We start from the raw sequence: 22365 nt of genomic DNA, 5'->3' as shown, positions 1-22365 counted from the left end.
TTGATTTTATCTTTAAAATCCAAAAATACATTGTTTAATTAAGAAACTATAAATAAGTAGTCATTTTCGAAATGTTACTGTAGGTGTCAATAATAAAAAAATTAAGTTGAAACTAGACGTCTTGAAAAAACGACCTTGTATGGTCAAAATGTAATTTGTGGTATGTTTTTATTATTTTTTATCGGTAAATTGTTTTTGTATATAATACAAAGAAACATTGAGTAAAAGACACAATATGTTGGCCCACTTAAATCTACATTTCTGTATATTTGATCACAACCATAGTTTTTTTAATAAAATATGTATAAGATTTTTCCCTCTTTTCGACTCCATCCTGGGACACACTATATATTTATAAAACTGTGACTATCAGTGAGTTATCTTGCACAAAACATGTTATTCGCCTTTTGAAAACTTTAAAAATAAAATTACCTATTTTTATTTAGGTCTTTTTTAAATATTTATGGGATGGTGCGTTAGCGATGGGACAGAATAATGAAAATTTGCTTTATTTTATGTAAAAATTGAAAACTACTTTAAAACTAAACTATTTTTTTTCTTTCACTTTAGCAAGAACATGAAATATGTCCTACATGATTTGATATAAGATACAAATTAAATTTGATCAAAAAATGAGAGCATATGACATGAAAAATTGGGTTTTAACTTCTTTTACCGATTAAACTTTGACAGCTCTATTCCATTCTTCGTGAAACACTTTAAATAATGCTATTTTGTAGAGGACATGTTGTCTACTTTGCCTTTGTTTTTAGCAAATTGTTAATACCATGCATGTATGTTAATATACAACTAATAACTCAACCAAGACTTTGTATAATAAGCAAAGTAACTGATTATCTACACATCGCTAATTCGAAAGACCCTCCGCTTCTTCTAAGGTTTCTGTATTGATTTTCCATGCGGTGTTCAATCAGCGAATATTGTTGTTCCTCGCTGAGTAGCTTTTTGCAGAGCTGTGGGACGGCAAAGAATATTCCCCATAATGATCTACACATTAGCCATTAGTCTATCCTTGTTCGAGGAGATTGGGTCACTTAGAGAATGGCGGAATTAGTCTTGTTGCTAAAAGGTCCCTAAATTACCGGCGACCCTTTCTGGGTCGGATGGTATCACTTATTTCCTAATCTAACCTTTCTTGGAGTTGACAATTTAATAACAGACATATGTGACAAAGCCAGGATATTTAAATTGGGTCTAATGTAAATTATGGTCAAATAAAATGTAAATAAATTTACAAATATATTGGACGTCTCTGTAAGGATAATACCTTGTTGACAAATCATATATGTTTGTTGCTCTGTTTATATCTTAAATGATGCTTAAAAACTATTTTTTTTTATTTCAATTCTCAGCATCCAAAGACAAACTTCTTACTTTATTATAATCTTGATTATTTATAATGAAATGTATTCAATTAAGAATTCCGAGTTAAGTGCGAAAATACCTAAACAAAACTTTCAAGCAATGCATATGTTCTGGAAATAAATTATATTTTCCAAAATGCGTACCAACAATTATGTCATCTTAGATGTAAATAAAACGCTACGTATATTTTTATAAAAATGTATTCTAAGAACATGTTTGGTTACAAATAAATACAGTAAAAATATAGTACAAAAATTATTCTAGCATTACTTCAGTCTAAATTTTTCGCAGGAGATCTATTGTATCTGAAACAAAATACACGAATTACAAAACGCTAAAACATGTAAATAATTTATTAATGAATAATGCCAATTTTATTTCGAAATTAAATCGCAAAATTGTTAATTGGTAAACCAAAAAAGTGTGACATCAAAATAAAGAGAACATATAAAAAAATCAATATGATCTATCTTCCAAATTATTAATTGCGTGAGTTACTATAGGAGACAAAAAATTATACTAAAAGAATATTGTATTCTTTTACCAAATCCATTTTCCAAAAAAATCTTCGTCTACTGAATTTGCTATATTACTTTGATAACTCTACTAGATGTTTTCTTGTTTTGGGTATCTGCTTTACTGTACTCTTCTCTTAAAAAGGGTTCTCTCCATGAAAATTCTGAAAAATTTGTTATTCCGTTAATACCTTCTCGAAAAAAATACAAAAGAGGTACAAATTTCAGTTTGTAATTATTAACCTTCAGATATATAAAGAGCCCTTTATCTTTGCCTAACGGAATATGAAAGTATGATATACAGTGTTACTTTATACAGAGTGTCCTTGCGTAGGGGTTACAAATTTTAACACCAGGTACAACTCGTCAAATAAAAGTTTATATAAAATATGTATTAAGTTTGCTGCGCTTCTTCAGATATTAGCTAGAAAGTGTTAAAGTATTTTATTAAACTAAAGTTATCAGTTATCAGACAAATTTGTTATAAAATTAGAAACTAAGGAATAGTTTCTTCTTGCCACTTACCACACTGAGTATTTTTATCCTCATACCGTCTAGGAGTGGTAAACAACATCCGTTTCAGTTTGCACATATTCCCTAATATAACCCCAACCCACACACCGCCAAACGCCCACAGCAAACAATTTTTCAGGGAGTATCCTATGCAAAAGAAGTTGTCGTTTTCAGTTTCGGTTAAGGATTTGGTGTTATTCATGTATTGTAGGTTTACCAAATTCGCCTCCTTTGCGTTCACTTCGCTGGGGTCAAACGTTTTACCGTTACAAAATGCTTCTACTAATATCTCAGTCAATTGTTCAATCCATTTGGGGTGTGAACAGTTCCAGGGATTGTTATCTATTATCAAGTAAAAGTGATTTTCTTCCTTCAACTTATTCAGTACGCCTTCTGGTAAGTATTCCATTTTGTTATGAGAAATGTTCATTATAGTTAAAAATGGAATCAGTTCTATATCAAAACTGTCTAGGTTGTTTAAAAGGTTGTGCGACAGATCCAGAATACGTATGGAGTTGTTTGATGCAAAAGTATTTGAGTTGAAGTCCTGCAAATAATTATCTGTTAGGTAAATCTTCGTCAAGTTGTATAAATCTTCGAATGCTCCTTCTTCTACTGTCTGTGTTGAGGTGTTTCTCAAACGTAAAACTTGAATGTTTGGAAAATTGAGGAACATGCCACCTTTTACAACAGAAATAAAGCTATTTTCTATTTTCAGTTCTTGCAGTTCATTACTTTCGTTTGTAGTTAATGCTACTGTCAAGTTGTCATATAAATTGTCTTCTTGTATGGCTGTACAGGAGACGCTGTGGCCTGATGCGCTGCAGTCGTATTCTGCAGAAGCTCTGTAAAATAAAATCGTGACTGCAAGGAATCTAATATAATTCTGGTCCTAATAGAAATTAAACTAGAACTAAAATTTTCTTTTTAATTAATTAAATAGTTGATTAGTAAACTGCAAGCAACGTCCAAAATATTAAGAAACAAATTTTTATTTATAGTTGTCTGAAATGTTTTTTAAAGGAAGTTAGATAATTTTTATAGTGATATCAACGATTCCATTCAATGAAATCAATTGTTATCAGTTAAATTGTATGTTCTCAATAAATTTGTGACGATATTTATTTAAAACATTATATATGGTGTCCCACAAATAAGTACTAAAATTTTAACAATCAAAAGCAGCAACTTCTGTCCAATAAATTCTGTAGAAAATTTATATTTTCTGAGGTATTTTGTACCTAGGTACTAAAATAACACTGATAGCTGCCTATGAAATTATCTATCTTAATTTTTGCTAGCCTAAGTACCAAAAACTTATTAATTCCCATTTTGTGTCTTTTATTGTTTAATATTAACTTGAATAACCTTGTCGACATACTCGAGTTGCATGTAATAAACATTTAAATTTTAAGGAATTATATAGTCTTCAATATTAAGTTTTTTAAATTATGCAAAGCTTATTGCTTTCGATGAGTTGAAGCTTAGTTATTTCATCACTACGTATTGAGGATATTGAGGAACTCGTTAGAAGCTAGAATATACCTAACTCCTACAAAAGAAATTATAAAATTTCAAAGCAAACGGCAAATTACAAAGTGACATCTACAGAAATAAACTTATTCATAAATTATCTGATGAGCGTGATTATACTACTATATACTATACTGTATATAATAATATAAAATACTTTTAAGTACGTATATAGGTGTCAGTTAATCTATATTTATGACGGGACCATAAAATAAGTAATAGCTTTTGCGTAGCACATAATAGTAGTAGTAGTAGTAGTAGTAAAACAGTAATAGCTAGTGTGAAAAATTAACTTCCATAAGTTTGTTTTTAAAATATAACCGATATGAGGGAAAACATTAGTGGTTTTTCGCTGTGACACTCACAAAATTACTACAACATAGTGAAAAATATATGGACCTATTATTTAGAGTAGGTATGTAGAAACATTTTCCAAAAATTGCTGTTATGATATCAAATGTAACATTCTTAGCCAAATAAACGTTTTAATTATTATTGAGTTATATCATTAAAAAACCATTAATGCCTTTTACCAAAACAGATTACCATTTATAGTTAGACAAAATAAAAGCATTTTTATTGGCTGAATTCAAGAACCCTTTATCGATGAATCATTATTGCAGTACATGTTTCAGTCAATCTATTAGAAAGTTTAATGACCGCTCAAGTGTAGTTATTTCTATAAATCAATGAATGTGGCATATAGAAAAATTATATAATTGCGCTAGGTAGCGCAATGAATCATATAAACCCATCAAGAAATATAGCATCATAATATCCATGAAATTCACGTGGACTGACACGAGTCACAAACTATATGCATAGATCTGACTGAAAAATAATCTTAATTGTGTGAAATTAATTTTGACAGTAAAATGTCAAATAGGGAGTCATTGTGGAATATTTTTACACAAATAACAAAATCAAATTTGCCACAAATAAATCGAGTTTGAGTTATTTTCTAACATCGTAAATAAAACATCCAGGAAATAATTTAACTAAAAACGTTAATGGTATAATGCAATCTATTTTGTACAATTTGTAGTAAAACTGATAAATTTATATCGAACAAAAAAATCCCTTAATAGTAAAGCAAACATCGTAATCGGAAGTCAAGTACTTGCATCAGTAAAAGTAGTAATAGTCGTATTTTACTTACAGTATGGGGAACAGAATCACAGAAAATATACACTTCTGCCACATATTAACCATGTTTCAAATAAACGTGACATCAAATCTACTGTCAATACAGACCACACCCCGATGCGACTCTTAGAAACTAAAATTGACAACAGGATCTAATATTTGGTATGTTTAAGTTTATCTCAGACATTTATGACTTCTACGTTATGATATTTATCTGATACGAAACAATAAATATTGATATCAAATATTTGCTTATAACTAAACGGCACCAGGGGATATAATTTTTATCTGCCTTTTCCTCTCAATATACAGTATGTTCTCTAATAAAAATAACAAGTCATTACTCATCGAAATTTATATCTATAATTTTCAAGCATGTCTCTTCGTAAATATCATATATTTTTTTCATAAATAACTATCTTTATACCTACTTCAGTTTCTATAACAAAATTCTAATACCACCAATGATCTACTGCGATAAATATGTTTTAGTAATATAATGGACTAAAAATTTTTCTTTCACGTCATCAAATGTAAAGGACGTTGCTTCTGTTACGATGGACCCCTATTTTTTACCCTTCAATTTATAGAATTTTCCCCCAAAAATAATAAAACAAGCCAGCTTATGTGACTTTCGCGCACAATTTTTCACTTTTAAGAGTTGTGATGCACATATTTTATACATGCTCTATTTCCCTTGTATTAATCATTCTTTTGTCCTGTTTCGGAAAACAACTATTATTTATCACTGGAAGTCTTGACATTGGGAAATTGTTTCAATTTCCCTTTGGAGTTTTCAGAGAAAATGTTATTTCCTCCTACACGAAACATATTTTTAATTAATCGGTTTTAGAACATTATAACATTGCGAAGAAACAGGTTCCGGAAAATGGCTCTAATTCTAATGAAATATTAAATTATTCATATAAATAAACACTGCATTATTTTAAATGCAATAATTAAAATTTTAAATTTTAAAATAAAAATGTTTTAAAATGATCAATTCGTTTTACTTTGGCATTAAATACAGGCTGTTAATGAACTTATATCAAAAATTTAAAGGGATGAAGTTTAAGGTCATAGAGAAAAAAACATTAAAAATGTGTTTCAAACTGTTTTGGAACTGTTGAAACATATGTATTTTATCGCGGTGAGTACTTATAAAACATTATGTAACACTTTTTACGAATTTGTAGGTATCTTATGAAGCGAGCCTGTATTCGAAAGTCAGTTTGTAATACATTGTTGTAGTGATTGCTGTGCTGTTTTTTTGAGAGTACATTTAATAGCCGTATTTCCAAGTTTTCTTTTGAAAATGGCGCCTTTATTTAGCAATCGCGAATATTATGATATGCTCATAATTTATGGCGAAGCAAACGAAAATGCCCACAGAGCTTGTCAAGTATACCGTGCAAGATATTTAGATTTCGTCGAAGAAGATCTGCGTAGCACCAGAAATATCGCAAAGCAAGTAAATATTTCGCATCCTGTTGTGTGGCGGACATTACGAGATCATATGGGCCGATATCGTCTTTGTTAAATAAACATCATTGTTATAGATAACTAAACTATAATTTGATATTTTTATTTATAATTATGTGGTATCTAACATTTTCATAATTAATACTTAGATATAATATCTGTACCGTAACAAACCTAAACTGGTGACTTCCACGGACGGCGTATTGTTATATACGTTATATTTCATTGCATTTATTTATTATGTTTGCCAAATTGATTGTACAACTTCACAACCAATAACGACTTGAGGACAAATTCAAAATACTGACTAACAGTACACCTACGATGTGACTGTTTGACACTGAGTAAGCAAAATGCCCGAGTCACTTAACGCTTCCGAAATGTCAGTTTTTAGTTTAATTACAATTATTCACTTTTCATAAGCCCCCTCAAAGTCAACTTCTCTTGTCGCAAGCCGCACAACGGGCCTGACCTAAATAAACAAAGGATTTGTACCTCGCCTCCAGCAACACAATGTAATCATTTTAAACTTACTACAACATCGCCCGATTTCACAAGTTACCTGGCGGTACTGTCTACAAACTTGGCATTGTTCTGCGACATTTCTATATGTGGTACATATACAGCTCACTTGACATGAAATTGGTGTAAGTATTTAAATTTATCTTGACTGGAAGAACAAGATACCCGCTGGAGAATAACTGAATTTTTAAGGTGAAGTGGCAGTTTATTAAATATTTATACGGAAGGATCCAGTGTTTTCCATTATTAAAACGATGTTCTTCCTAAGGAATCCATCATCCAAATGTAATTCCGTTCTAGACATTTTTTTGAATTATTACTTAATATAGAAGTAAAATATGAGGACGGTATTGAGATTGATGAATCACAAAGGAAATAAGTATTTTTTTTCTAATTACCTAAATACTGAAGAATTATCGTGTTTAATCCTTTTGTTTATTCTTAATGAAATTTATTCACTTTAAATAACAAACATTCAATTATTTTCCAACGACTACTTGATCCTTCCACCGCTAATGTGATTTTTAGGTGGTATTTCTTTTGATGATATTGCTTATAACTTTTAAACGGGAAATAATACAGAAAAATTTCTCTAATAAAAGTTTATTATCATAAACAGAGCTTTTTATAGGAAAAAATGGGTATGTTTCTGGAAAAAATATAATGACGTCATTAGTCGATTCTGTCAAATCCCAAAGTTAATATTTTCAATCCAAAATGGGGCTTACCTCATCCCATTTAAGAGTACGTGTCCAAATTTTATTTTAATTTTTCGTATCCCCACAGGCCCATACTATCGAGCTTGAGACACAATCAACTATATTCCTTATATTGATTTGTTTAATATACTTTCTTCTGCTTTCCTTCTAACTTGTAATAGGTGCATATAAGAATATTTTACTAATATAATTTACAATCGTTAATAGCTGAATCTTGAGTGGATGTACATTTAGATCGTTTGTTGCAATCCAAATGCATTGTGCTTTTTGGAATTTTAATTACAGTGACCGACGGCGTACTGAGGGGTTTTCCACGTAATTTGCGCACAATCTCAGCTACACACTCTCCGTACTTTAATGAATTTTCACAATGCACAATGCTGCCAACTTTTCGGAATGAAGCACAATTCAAATCCTGTGTTATTCTTGAGACACCCTCCAGAAAATATTATATTTCCACTTAGAACTAATATACTGTTATGGGTATGAATATGTGTTTGTGTATGCGCCAATCTTTTTTTTGAATAGTGATATGTAATTTGTATGTAATATGTTTGTATAATGTTTATGTTGAAATGTTGGTTGTCTATTTTACGCTGGCAAGCTCTCGACCCTTCTCAGTAGTAAGTTCACATGAAGGTACAAACTCTGCATGAAACCACACAACACACCACACTAAACAAAATATGTTATTTAGAAATTATTTTTTTATTATATTATTTTTTTATATATCAATAAAAATCCACTGTGAATGTCAAACACAATTAAAGAATATTTAGAAGTCTCCTATAATATTTTTGTAACACTTTGAAAAAGATTTTATCTAGGTGTATTTACTTTAATTTATTTTTATGTATTGTTGGTTGCCTACAGTGTAAAATTTTTAATTTTGATCTTATAATTTCTTATTCAATGTGTTACTGACTTATTGCTAATATTAATATCTATTAAATTTTAAAATGGCCAAATTTTGATAATTATTTAGATAGTGAAACCAAATTTCTTTGATATGAAAATTTTAATTATATGAAAATTTTGTGTTACTTATGCCCTTTTTGATTGTATTTTTCAATCTATTTTAGCTAGCTAGCGGTTTCGTATACGATTTTGGTCTACTTTGTGCATAAGAAAAAGAAAAGAAAAGGTACCTTCCTGTATGACTTGTTGATTTATCAATTGTCGACTGGCTTCCCGCGTATACTATGCCTAGATATTGTTCTGGAATCCTCGTCTTTCTGTTCTGACTGGATTTCCGGAGCCTGCTGCTGGTATCCTCGTCTTTCTGCTCTCACTGAATTTCCGGAACCTGCTGATTATATCCTCGTCTTTATGCTCTCACTGGATTTCCGGAACATGCTGATGGTATCCTTGTCTTTCTGCTCTCTCTGGATTTCCGGAACCTGCTGCTGGTATTCTCGTCTTTCTGCTCTCACTGGAATCTTCTTGAGTCACTTTTCCAATATAATTACTTCTATGTATCTGGTTTCTCCCAATTTACTTCTTTTAACAACTCTCTCTGACAAAATCTCACGGTAACTAATTCTATTTTATCTGTTTTTTTTACCAATTAACTTCTTTAACACCTCTCTGACAAATTTCTCGGTAACTATCTCTATTTATCTAGTTTTTATCAATTAACTTTTGTTTAACACCTCTCTCTGACAAAATTGTTTATGGTAACTAATCAATAATTTCTCCAATTTTATTTTTCCTACTCTCTTGATTTTTTTTCTTTGTTAGGGTCCTTCCACATATATGCCTTTTCTTTTTAAATGCCGTTTTCTTTCTACACTTCACGTCACTTCACTTTATACTTTACAAATTTACAATCCTATTCTAGTTTCTTTACAAAAGTTTTAAATTAAATTTCAAAATATTCCTTACTTCTATATTTGTATTTGACTTTTATATGTAATATTTTATAACTTGTGGATCCAACTTTATTTTTGACATTTACCTGACATTTTCATCTTATTGATATATAAATTTCACTTAAGACCTTAATTTTTCTTGCTACTTATTTTTCTCAAATTACTACTATTTTATAAAACTGCCATTTTATCTTTAGTTTGATATATGTCACTTGCGATTTCTAATTAATTTTAATTATGTTTTTCTAATAACACCTTTGGCATGTACTCTATTTGACCAAAATGATAATATTTTTATACTTAAATCTCTGAAATTTATTCTGTTCTAGTAATCCGACTCTGCTAATAATTCATAAAACCTATTCAATACTAACAAATTTTTTTTTAATCAAATATTTTTCTTAGTTTTATAACAATTGTTTCCACCTTTCTCTTCACCGTGTTGTATTCAAGTAGAATTTTAATTTAACTTTTATAAATTGTTCTCAATACTATGATTTCATCTCAATACATTGTGCAGTAGAAGACCAGAAAATCAATATTACTGTTTGTCGGGTTTCGTATTACGAGTATTTATCTAACTTTCCAAATGATCGCTATTACTATCGCTGGGATGCTAACAAATACCTACTTTAGTTTATTTATTGGAATTTGACCCGAGGAAAGTTTTTTCCTATCGCCCCTATTTTCAGAAAGCTCCTTTCGGCTTTTGGAGCAAAAATAGAATGTCATAATATCGCAATATATCTCGACCAATATCTAAAATTCGTGCCGCTTCCGTTCACCCTACTTCCACATCCAGGCGCTTTATGATTATTTCTCTTTCTGGTATTTCTCGCATTTACAGAAATCGATAAGTATGTGACGAGCGAACGAACAATTCACTTGTCACATATCGTAATATGTTTTACACCCGCGTGTGTGACGAGGCAAGTGCAACGGACAGAACAATCCCTTTTGAGAGTATAACCACCTGCATAAGAGACCCTAACCTCCGGATAACTGCGCCCTCTGCTCTCGGGGACCATCGGGGAAAAATGGCGGGTCCGTTGTAGCTTCAAACTATTGTTTTTCCAACGAAGGGGAGAATTACAATAACATTGAGAATTTAAACTCATAAAAAACAAAAATAAAAAGGAAAAAATAAACAGCAACAACAATACTCAATAATAAAATTAAATTGAAAAGGAAACATGGTAGATCCAAGAGATACATGTATGTGAGAGATGAATACTCTTCACTGGCTCGTCCGTTGTATAGTGCTCCATTTTGTCTAACTGCAATGTCTATATTTGGGACACCCTATATATTAAACTTTAGTAAGCAATTTTGTGTTTGCAAACAGACCTTGATTTATTCCTAAAAGTAGTAGCTACACGCGTAGCCCGTAACTTATCACAGCGTAAAATAAATGTGTCAAATTTTATTTATTGTCAGTTCATACTCTTCGAGTGTTAAAAACGTCATAAAAAATATGAAGAATATCATTAGTTATGGCAATGATGATAAATTGATATCATACATGAGCTGATATAATCAATCATCTATTGATGAATTAATTAGAAACAGGTTCCAAAGTTTTCCATGGATCAATATTCTATAAAAAAAATAGCTAGCAATATAACTTTATAAGAGTTGACTCAAGTTCGTATATATTTTTATTTTGGTGCGGCACATTTACAGATATTGTAGTTATTTTCCTGACTAAATAACTGATTTTTGTTACTTGTTTGCTAGTTGTATTCTTCTTGACAAAACATAATTATTTATATTACCATTGGCAGTTCTAAGGAGTCGACTCTGAAGTATTACTCTGCTGTCTATCTACTTTTATTAGAGTCAGTAGTATCGATAAAAATGTCGTTTATTGTAATGTAAGAAACTAAATTTTGTAACAGGTAAGTATTAGTAACGATTATTTACGATTTTCTTGTAACTACTGACTCATCGACGCGACCTGTCAGTTATCATAGAAGATCACACATCGCTTGCGAATTACATCGCTGAGACGCTTAACCAACGTAGCAATATTTACTGCAGTATTTGCAAGCATGACTCACGTAACGCGCCCCTAGGTTCGTGCAGCTACGATAGCTCTTATCAATATTAAACAGCAGAAAACAAATTACAATTAATACACGTGTTCGTCCGTGAATGTCAGGACGAGTACTCTGCTAAGTCAGCTCAAACATTTAAAATACATATTTACTCGTTCAGCTGTTAGAACTAGTTTGTGTTTGTGCAAATATCCACCAAAATTGCCAAAGTAACTTTTAGCTGGACGGTTCGAAATATACACAATGAAGTAAATATTAAATGATTATTGAACTGTTTTTGGTAGATTATTCAATATATGTAAGTATTTTATTTTTGAAACTTGTGATTTATGCGATTTATATGTGTAAAGTAAATTCATGGCATATAAAGCATTTATACGAATGAAATTGTCGCAGATTTTAAAAGATTTTAAAAGAGCGTGGAGATTCCAAATTAGAATTAAATTATATTGTAAAATTGATAGTAATTCGAAAAGAAAGTATACCTAAGCAGCTGGGTTTTTTTGACGGATTTTTCCTAGCTATAAGAGTAAATTAAATGAGATCGACTAATCCGTCCCGTAATTGCTACGCGGAGTCATAGGGGGAGGTTAGGGTTACTAGTAAGTCATATAATTATTGTTATAAATGTAAAGTCAAGTCAATTAGGTAATTATTAACCTAATATAGTTATATACAAGCGTCCCGATATTCAGGTCCCCGCCAATAAGACAAGAACAGAAACTTCTGGACCCACGAAATGGGCGTGGTTAAAGGGAATTGTGGAATTTAGGAAGGATCTCGAAAAGTGCAGTTCGTTCTTAAGTTTCACATTGAGCAGACTAATTATTAACTTTAAAGTCTCGGGCTAATTAATTAATTTTGATAATTTTTCTAAATTTTGTATAAAGCGCGCATTCCCTGAATCTCGGTACGCTGTCGCGATTGAATCAATTAATTAATAATGTCGTCCAGCCGTTGTGTTTTTTATTTTGTTTCTTTGTTTTGTTTATTGTTAATAAAACCGTTCCTGGAAGTTTTGTGTTTCCTTTTGTTTCTCCAACTTCAGTGCTACCCTGTATAGCCAGCCACTGGATTACATCCCACGTAAACAATGAAAGGGTAAGTGCTTGTAAGTAATTTTCTGAACATACAACATTTCTAAGTTCCCACGTGTTAATTAAAGTATAACGATAACTAAATAAACTCCCTTTCGAGAATTAAGTAGTCACTCTTTCGAGAATTGAATAGTAACTCTTTGGAGCATTAAATAGATAATTAATTAAAGGTAGATAATTAAAGAAATAACCCCTCAGGTTACAGTCTTTCCGAAGTCAGTTGAATATGTAAAAAACGCCTGGCAATAAAATTTAATGACTTTCATAGGCGTCCCTAACAAGTTTTCTGCTAAAGGTAAAAAAATTATAATAATTTGTATATAATGTGTAGAAAATTTCTATTATATGTTCATTTGGCCAACAACATATTTTAATTATTTATGTCCTCAAACAATTTTATTATATTGATGGTAAATTTCGTTTTGGTCCATTTCAAAAGGTCTTTTATCACTTTTATTTCTCCCTTTCACAATTTTAAAATATGAATGATTAATAGAAGGTGTACTATAATAAATTAAAATTACTCGAATCACACCAAATTCCGCATTGCTGCACTGCACTGCTGGGCAATTTGTCAACCACTTGTCAACAGCTGAGATTTATTGCCCAGTGGACCAAGCAGCTGTGTTTGTTTTTCTTTGACCGCGCTCGCATTCTTCAATTGGGCGTATACATTGCTACCACGTTTTGTTCGACCAAATATTTCAATGCCGAGTTGCTGCGTCCTGGTACATACTGTCAACCTCTTGGTTCTTCAATTGAAATCGGAAAGACTATACTACAACAGCTAGGATCGTTCGTAAGTTTAACCAACCAGACATAGGTCGGTTTGGGACCTATTGATGGTCCTCATCATTATGTCCGTATGTCATTACAACGATCTAACTGCTTTAGTGTCGTTACTCACAAGGAGATGTGTATACACAGAGAATTTTCTTTCAAGAAAACATAAGTTTGATTATAATACTTTTGTCTTGAATAATTCCTACATTAATACTGTACTGTACTGTAAATTTAAAACTATCTGCTCATTTGATCCAAATACTTTTTTTTCAGTGTAGCCTAGTATCTCCGCCACTGGTTTCGTAAAACTCTTGGTATTATAGCATTTTATAGAAAATTGGCCAATATAATGTACACAATATTTTGCACAAATACCTCTATTGTATCAGAGGATATTTGCAGTAACGTTTTTTGTGGACCTTTCGTACTCTGTATCTTGAAAACGGTTTTGATTTTGAAATAAGTTTAAAAGCACTCATATTTTAATGTAAAACAGACAAAAAGTTTGTGACAGTTTGCCGTAGTCGAAATATTTTCACTTAAAGGTATAATAAAGAATTACTTTTATTCGCGGATTGACGCTAAATTTTCTTTATAATAAAAGTATCTATTCAATTTACTTAATTTAACAAATAATTCATAATTTATTTCGCATAATATTGCTCAATCATATATTGAAATGTTCCAACATATGGGCATGTTGCAGAAACAGTTCAGTACAAACCGCTCATAAACAGCAATGTGTGAATCTAATTTGTTGTAAGTAAATTGCGGCATGCTATTATTGAACTTCACTCATATGGAAATAGGTAATTATGGTGGTGATGCGTGATGTGGGAATGGTGATGGTACGATTTAGACATATTTCAATTGCGTAAATATTAACATCTACATTTATATAAAAAATAATAATACTAGGAGTACAAAAAATTTTCTATGAGGCATCAATGACATCGACATTAAAATTAGTAAAACAACTTTTCAAAATGAAATTTTACGGTATCTTTCTATACGGTGAGTTTTGGAGCATTGTTTTCATTTTCTTTAATTTTCCAGTTTGATGTTCGGAACAGTTGTATAAATGCAAATTAATTCCAAATATCACAGCGATTTTTCCACAAAAAGATTAACAGATTTTGAAATGAAACAGAACTGTTCTGATTAAGACTTGGTTAACTAATAGGCCAATTAAATTGTGAGTACAATTTCAGTGAAGATTTCCGAACCTCATACGAATAATTCATTTGATCCATAACATTGCACATTGGCAGCGTCTGCGATCCTTGCACAGTAATGGATGATGCTATTCTACTCCATATGCTCTGTTAACTGTTCGCTAGTTTCAAGGAAAATAGTAAAAATGTGATAAATTATGTTGATTACATAGAAAGCGCAACTTTTTTGCATTTATAGCAAGGCTAATATTTCACCAAAAAAAAGGACTTTTAATGATCAAAACTTTCACAACAACCATTAATAACAACACGGCCAGATGGGGGTTATTCGTTATATTATGCGGAACAAAGCTAATTGGAAACCGTTATCCGAACTTAGATTAATTATTTTGCAGAAGTGAACAAAATTACCCGTCTGCATTTTAGGAAATCGCTCTTACCGTTGCGCATTTGGGTTTTCATCTAGATGTTCCACCCGTTAAATTTATGGGCAGTGCTTTGGTGCACGCAATTAATTACACGTTTTTATCCGCTTCTCGGAAGCCTGTGTTAGGGATAACATTATAATTACACGTACGCTGGGAAAATAGGAGGAAAACAAAAAGGATTTACCAATAAATCGCGGATATCTTAAAGACTATCAAAAATTGAGTAAAATATAGGCATACGTTACAAAATTCGCTAAACTGTAGTATATTAAAAGGGTGTAAGTAAATAAGTGTCAAAAAAATTGCAGAGTTGTATTCTTGCTTTTCCTGTGAATCATGATTTTTTATGCGCTATCAAGCAGGTAGATGTTACAACCAACCAGTCGGCAAGAATACCGTTTCAATGATTCCTAATCAGATTTGCACAGATTTTTAAACTAGAACTTCCTAAAACAATTGCAGAGAGTTATGTTGCTGGTAGTTTAAGTAACNCAATTGCAGGAAGTTATGTTGCTGACAGTTTAAGTAACGAAAATTAAATAGCCAACAGGATTCTTTACAATGACATTTCTACTTCAGGTTCTAGTAGTACGTCGCATCATGCTGTTTTAATAGATCAGTCAGATAATTTGAGCCTCCGGTGCCTAAAATGGAGCGGTCAAATCATTTTGAGAAAAATGTGACAATTAGTAAAGGGGAATAATTATCCAGATTTTATAAATGTTACTAAATGTAATAATTGTACAATTACTATAAATATTCATTCATAATAACTAATAAAATGTAATGTTATATACTCTAAATATTATCAACTTTTATACTATAAAATATCCCAATGTCAATGGAATTGAAACCCATAATTTGATATAACCTAATTTTCGAAAGGTTTTTATATATTTTCTTTTTTAAGAAAATTATATTAGAAATTTACATAGAATTTCTCGTTTAGAATAAAATATTTATTTTTAAAAGTTTTGATGTTTGTTTGAGAGTTGTGATATTTGGGCAAATCATTTTATAAATATCTGATCAAATTTACGTTAACATAAAAATACAATACATTTGCTATTCCTAAATCCTATTTATCTGAAAATTCTATAGCTCTGTTTTTTCCATATACCTTTCACGTTTTTTCTTACTGACCAAATCAGAATTCTCGCCAGTCTTAAACAAACGTCATGAAATACTTTCAGCGCCGTGATCATTGTTTGACCGAAATACTGAAAGCCATTACAAAAAGCGGATTTCTTTCAGGATCGATACACCACACCTACTTTATTTTCATAGAAATTAAATTACGATCCTCTCTGGTTCACTGCCTAGCAACGGCAATTTACCCCCAGAAATTGGACAGCTTAAATTACTTATGTCAGTGTTATTGCTTTGGAGAATTATAGGATTGTCCTTATTTATGTTGTTTACCCTTTAAAGTTCGCGCAGTTGCAAATCCGATTTTATAATTTTATTTTCAGCTTTCGATGAGAATGAATACGTTTTATGAGCAATCAGAAGGATATTAAGGCTAAGAAATAGTATGTAAATAAGTATACTGGATGTAACAGAGATACTGAAACGCAAAAAGATGAGATTGGGAAAATTATTATGTTTCTAAATATCTCTTACGTGGTGATAACAATTTTGATACAATGTCCTGCTTTCAGATTTTTTATTAGAGTCAATTTCGAAAATGAAATTTAAAAAATTTGTTTGTTGAAATTAATATGATGTTTATTCATTTTTGTATAAGTATATTTTGTACTTATTGAGTCAGAATAGCTCTCATTTTTTTAATAAACAATTTTAAACTCAAAACTTCCATTCTCTGATGGAGAGAAAACTCATACTGCCACGAGAATGTTTTGGTTCAATTTAGTTTAAAATATGCCGCCTAGCGCGCTGCCCATAAAAAAACCTCAACTTAATTGCATGCGCCTCTTTTTTGGCTAAAGCTTCCGGGCCTTATGCCGTCAGAATTTTTACCCAGACTGAATTGTAGTTGTCACTCGCATCCCCTCGACAGGTTACCAGAAGCAATAATAGACGTGCCGACCTGAAATTTAAACTCATGGGCGTCGCGAGGGGTATTTTGATTAATTAATTATCTAATTAGTCAATCAATTGCAGTGATTAATTAATTTATTTATTTATTTACGACCGTGCCAGAAGTGACTATTTTTCTATTTTAGAATGGAAAAATAATTTTTAGTCATGAAAGGTGCAGTGTATGACTCATTTGTTTAAATAGTTGCAATAAATTATTCAAAGGTATCAAACAACTCTTTATCGTGGTAAATCTCGACCGCTAAATTTCCTGTTTATAACATATACAATTAGTTTACCAATACAGAGCTAATTAACCAATTTGATGAAATCTATTAATTGTAAATTGCTAATAATCCTATCTCTGGAAGTGGGAGACATCAGAAGCGTGACATTGATAAATGAAATTACCTTATTATTTATTCATCACCAAAACCGGAACTAGGCTTAGCCGAATACTAGTGTATAAACAAGAATTGAGAACCCATTAATTACATATTACGGTAAACTGTCGTGGGCGGAAATAATATGATTTTGAACCGGTTATCCTGACAATTATAACTTTGATGCAAACCTATATCTCCTTTTGAACAATTTGAACAATAATAAGATTATTAACCCTTGTAACTTAATTTTTCAAATATGGTGTTAAAATTTGCACAAGTTACGGATCTCTCTTCTTATAAAGAACAGCTATATTTTCCTTAGATTTTCCTTGCAATATCAATATAGTGAAATGAACACACTGTATCTCAAGAAACGACACCGAGTATTAGCAGAGAAAATTTCATGAAATTATAATGTAGACTCTAAGAAAGACATAAATTACTTTTAAAGAAAAATAAAAATCTCCTTTCATAGTTATTTCATATAAAAACTAAAACATTATCAGTCAAAATTTAACTAATACATTGTAAACGAGAAGCATGTCAAGAAAATAAAGTTTAGGTTCGAAGTAGAAGCATGAAAGTAAAAGAAAAATGCCACAAGAAGGGCCAATTTAACAATTTTACGAATAACTAAACGTTAAATAATCTAGTACAAAAGAAAATTCAAATATTATAGTATCAGAAAACACATAGGCTAGAAGTTTGTTATAAAAATTTGTCATGCAGAATGTCATATAAAAATTTATTTTAAATTAGTTTAAGATGTATAAAATTTACTACGCAGTTATAAAATATAAATTACGCCGTAAGTTAATTAAAATAAAATTCATCGCAATATGTGGGAGAAATTGCGCAGTTAGAAAATAATATCATGGATACGAGTGACCAATTAAAAAGGGACAAATCAGAAGATTTACCTTGTACCGGAAAACAACAGAGTATCGTTGGGAGGTAAACAAGTGGAAAAGAGAGGTTGGTCCGAGACACTGGTGAGGGGTGCATGTTGTCCTGTGGCTCCCGAAAATAACATCAAAAACACCAGGAAGCAATCCACTCAGACCCAACAGCCATCTTCAATGAACGAGTACAGCTGACAAACCACAACTAATGTGAGGTTAGAGTGACGATCGAAAATTCAGAAGCAGACAGAAATAAACGTAAGTCCAGTTGCATAAGCATAAGCGTATTCTCCAAAAACATAAAGTAAAGTGTTGCGAATTTGAACTAAAAACAGTTTGTGAAATAGAAAACTTCAGTTCAAACCATAAACAATTTCAGTGGGTAAAATTAAAAATGACAGTTTTGAACATTTCCTAGTTTAAGAATTAGTTTAGTTTCGATGTTCGTAATATAAGTTAATTTGTTTCATAAAACTTTTAAAACATTAATAATTGGTTAACCAAATACTTTTCATATCATGTTAGATAGAGTTAAGGAATTTCTCCGATATTTAGTCATGTAAAAGTCTAAAAAAAAATCTAGTTTCTGTGTTTATCACCATATTGTTCGGAATTTAAAAATTAATACTTAATAAATGTCATATTGTGAAAATAGTTAAAATTTTGCTTTTATTCAATGCTTCTTACAAAAAAATGAATAGTAAAGGTAAATTTAAAATCACATAGAACCGCTTCTCTGAGGTAAGGACTCATGCTGTTAATTGAACAAGTGTTTTTGAGGGACAGTGTAGAAATTATCAATAAACATTCCTATCTACACTGTAAAAAATGAACCTACACTGTTAACATTATTCATGCAAGGTAAAGCTGCCGGAGGAGAGTTTAGCAAAACGAAGGTAAGAAAGTACAATTCGTCTATATTTGTCATTGTAATTATTAAATTTTATTAAGAGAACCTACATTCAATGAAAATTTTGATTTAAATACACACAAATAACATTCTACACAACAAAAGGCGCCCAAATGAATATTCAAAATTACACAAATAATATTTAATCATTACACAAAAAAATACTTACACAAAATAAAAAATAAAATATAAAAATAAATATTATTATTATTATTATAATAGATATAGATTCCTCAACATAACTTTCTGCTACAGAGGAGCTCTTCCATCCACCTTGCCGCTTGATGGTTGTAAGATCATCACCTTTATTGGCCAATAAAGTTGCTAAAGTGCGCCTCACAAGGGCCAGTATATGCTTCTGGATTTGCGAATATTCACGAATCAAGCAACTATTGAGGGTACCAGTTTGTTGATTCCAACAGGATGAGAAGTACATTTTTGCATGATGCATCTGTCTTGTGTTAGGCGAATTGGGCGAAGAAAAATATATTTTCTACATATTATTTCTATTCCTTCTTCTATAATTGTAAATTTTCATTCAAACAAGTAGGTAACTGTCAACGTCCTGTACGTCACTAATATCCAAATTTGTCAATTCGCAGCATCGACAGGCACCAGAAACCGCCATTATTAGCGCAACCTAAAATAATTCAAAGTTCACTGTACACCTAACAACATGTAAAAGGTAAAGAGATATTGCCTTAATCATTAAATATTCTTTAACTGAAGCCCCAGACAAAAATTCTTTAATATGTGCTCTTTCCAATACTGCATGCAGCTTTGTTTGCTTTGTATCCTCTCGATTCACTCTTCAAATAAGTTGTAAGCTTGTTATATTTTCTATATTTTTGTATGCCTTTATAGTAGCCTTCAACATCGAATATTTCAACCACATAGATGAAATTGCATATTTTTTCTTCAAATTTAAAAAATACTGTAGCATGACTTCTTTATTTATTGTCATTACTCTCTCTTTTTGTAATAAATGGAAAATTGCTTCTTGAGCCTCTTCAAAAACAGCCACAGGAACACAATTACATTGCATTTTTACCAAATTCAAGTAGAACTGTTTATTAAATAATTGATAATAAACAACGTACCATAGCAACCAGTAGATATAACAAAACCTATCACGTGTCATTGAATACTAGTAAAACACATCAAGTCGAAATACGTTCTCGCGTTTAAACATTTTTGCGTGGATAATTTACTACTTAAAACACTTGTACAATTAATAACTATTAATTTTATTACTATTGATATATTTAAAAAACTTGTTTTTTGTTTTATTATTCTGCTTGTAAAAAGGAAAACTTGCAACAACAGTTAAAGTTGTCATTTTAGACAACGAAGCAGAGTATTGTTAATGGTAGAAACTTAATATTTAAATTGCAATTTTGTTGCATTAACCAATAAAAAAATAACACGTGAATATATTAAAAAGGTAAAGTGAAAATATGCGTTGCCATACTTGTTCATATCACTAAAGGGCAAGTGAAAGGAAGGAAAATTGAATGTTACAGCCACATCAGCTGCCAAAGTGAATGACACCAAATCACCAGCAGGATAACGCAACCCAGGAAATTTGGGAAAACGTTGGAATGACAGTCTGACCTTAATAACAGGAGGCAGATGAAAGAAGGAAGGGCGAAAGAGACGCAAGAATATTCAGCTCTTGTTAAGTTTGTAAAAATCTGACAAGCAAAAATATATACCTCGATTGAATTTACTATATTTTCCGCTCATGGAGATAAACTTATTAATATTACGTTATTGAAAGAACACTTTCCTCATATATTTAGTAACAACATAATAAAGAATGAGCCCATATTTAATTGAATAAATTATAAAGCATCTAAACATTCTAACGCAAAAAAAAAACAATAAATGCAGAGGATAATACAATAATCTGGTATTTTCTCTTTCGCTTCAAATACACAATCTATGATTCCCTCGAATTTATGAGAGCTGTTTATTTTTTGCTTCATTCACATTACTTGAGAGAGTAGCTCTGATGAGATAAAGCAGTAGGTAGGTACCTACTATATACAGTACAGTCTCTGAAAAGTTGAGGGCCCTTCTAAATGTTACTATTCTTTTTTCTCTTTCTCTTTTAACGGGAGGAATCAGTCTTAAAGTCGTACGTTTTGTGGTATTTTGTTGCTTTCCCCACAATCCTCTCGTAAAAATCACGACCGCGTCTATGGATTTTCTTCCCTATAGAGTCCCGATTTGCCACATTTGAAAACCTTCAAAGTTTGTGGGGTGCCGAGCACTCAAGTCAGGTTGAGCTCGTCGAAGCGGATGTTACACGAGCCCCTGTAGAGTGCATAAGGCATATTAGACACATGCATCGGAACAATAATGAAGAGGAATCGATAGCGCGACGGAACAAGCAAATCGGATGAAACAAGTGGTTGAAGAGAGACGAGTGTTGGGGAAATACTTGGTTTTGTGCTTTGAGGTCTGAGATGAATCACTATGCTGCACCTGTATCTTTTTTCATGCACAAAATATCTACTAGAAAGGCTACAGCTTTTTATTCCATAACTTTAAAGTCTGAAGCCTCAATTCAAATTAATAGATTCGTTGTGTACGTTGATCTTTTTATATTAAATGCTACACAATACTTAAAAAAAAAAATAATAATAATTTTCCTTTCCTCTCTTTTCCATTTAAAGGATTAATTTTTATTTAATTTAATTTTTTATTACTATTTTTTAATTAAAATTAGATTAAATTTAAACAAAAAATTTGTTTTTCTACAAAACTGTTAAAAGTGGGCTTTTTAATTGTCATTTTTGATGTTAAAAATGTCATTGTAGAAAAAATATTGTATGATATACGTGTTAAAAGTGATTTTATTTTGTTCGTGAAGTTAAAAAACTCGCTAAGCTCGT

The 22365-nt window shown here is 31.1% G+C and overlaps 2 protein-coding genes across 6 annotated transcripts in view; one reads left to right on the top strand and one right to left on the bottom strand.

The window, feature by feature from the left end:
• Positions 1-22365, top strand: part of LOC108907956 (kazrin) — a 99974-nt gene that overhangs the window by 41335 nt on the left and 36274 nt on the right. The gene's annotated exons all lie outside the window — the stretch shown is intronic.
• On the bottom strand, positions 1571-5210 carry LOC108907957 (leucine-rich repeat, immunoglobulin-like domain and transmembrane domain-containing protein 2). Of its 2 annotated transcripts, XM_018711836.2 has the most exons (4): positions 5107-5210; positions 2427-3259; positions 1931-2065; positions 1571-1691 (listed from the first exon to the last, which is right to left on the bottom strand). In XM_018711836.2, the coding sequence occupies exons 1-3, from the start codon at positions 5157-5159 to the stop codon at positions 1971-1973; spliced, it is 981 nt and encodes a 326-aa protein (XP_018567352.1). In that variant the 5' UTR covers positions 5160-5210; the 3' UTR covers positions 1571-1691; positions 1931-1970. The 2 variants fall into 2 exon arrangements, with proteins under 2 accessions (XP_018567352.1, XP_018567353.1); XM_018711837.2 differs by lacking the exon at positions 1931-2065.

Source organism: Anoplophora glabripennis, unplaced genomic scaffold, assembly GCF_000390285.2.
Source record: "Anoplophora glabripennis isolate ALB-LARVAE unplaced genomic scaffold, Agla_2.0 scaffold78, whole genome shotgun sequence".
In the NCBI taxonomy this organism is placed as follows: Eukaryota; Metazoa; Arthropoda; class Insecta; order Coleoptera; family Cerambycidae; genus Anoplophora; species Anoplophora glabripennis.
The sequence above is the reverse complement of the archived record's forward strand: the minus strand, read 5'-3'. Positions and strand labels throughout refer to the sequence as shown.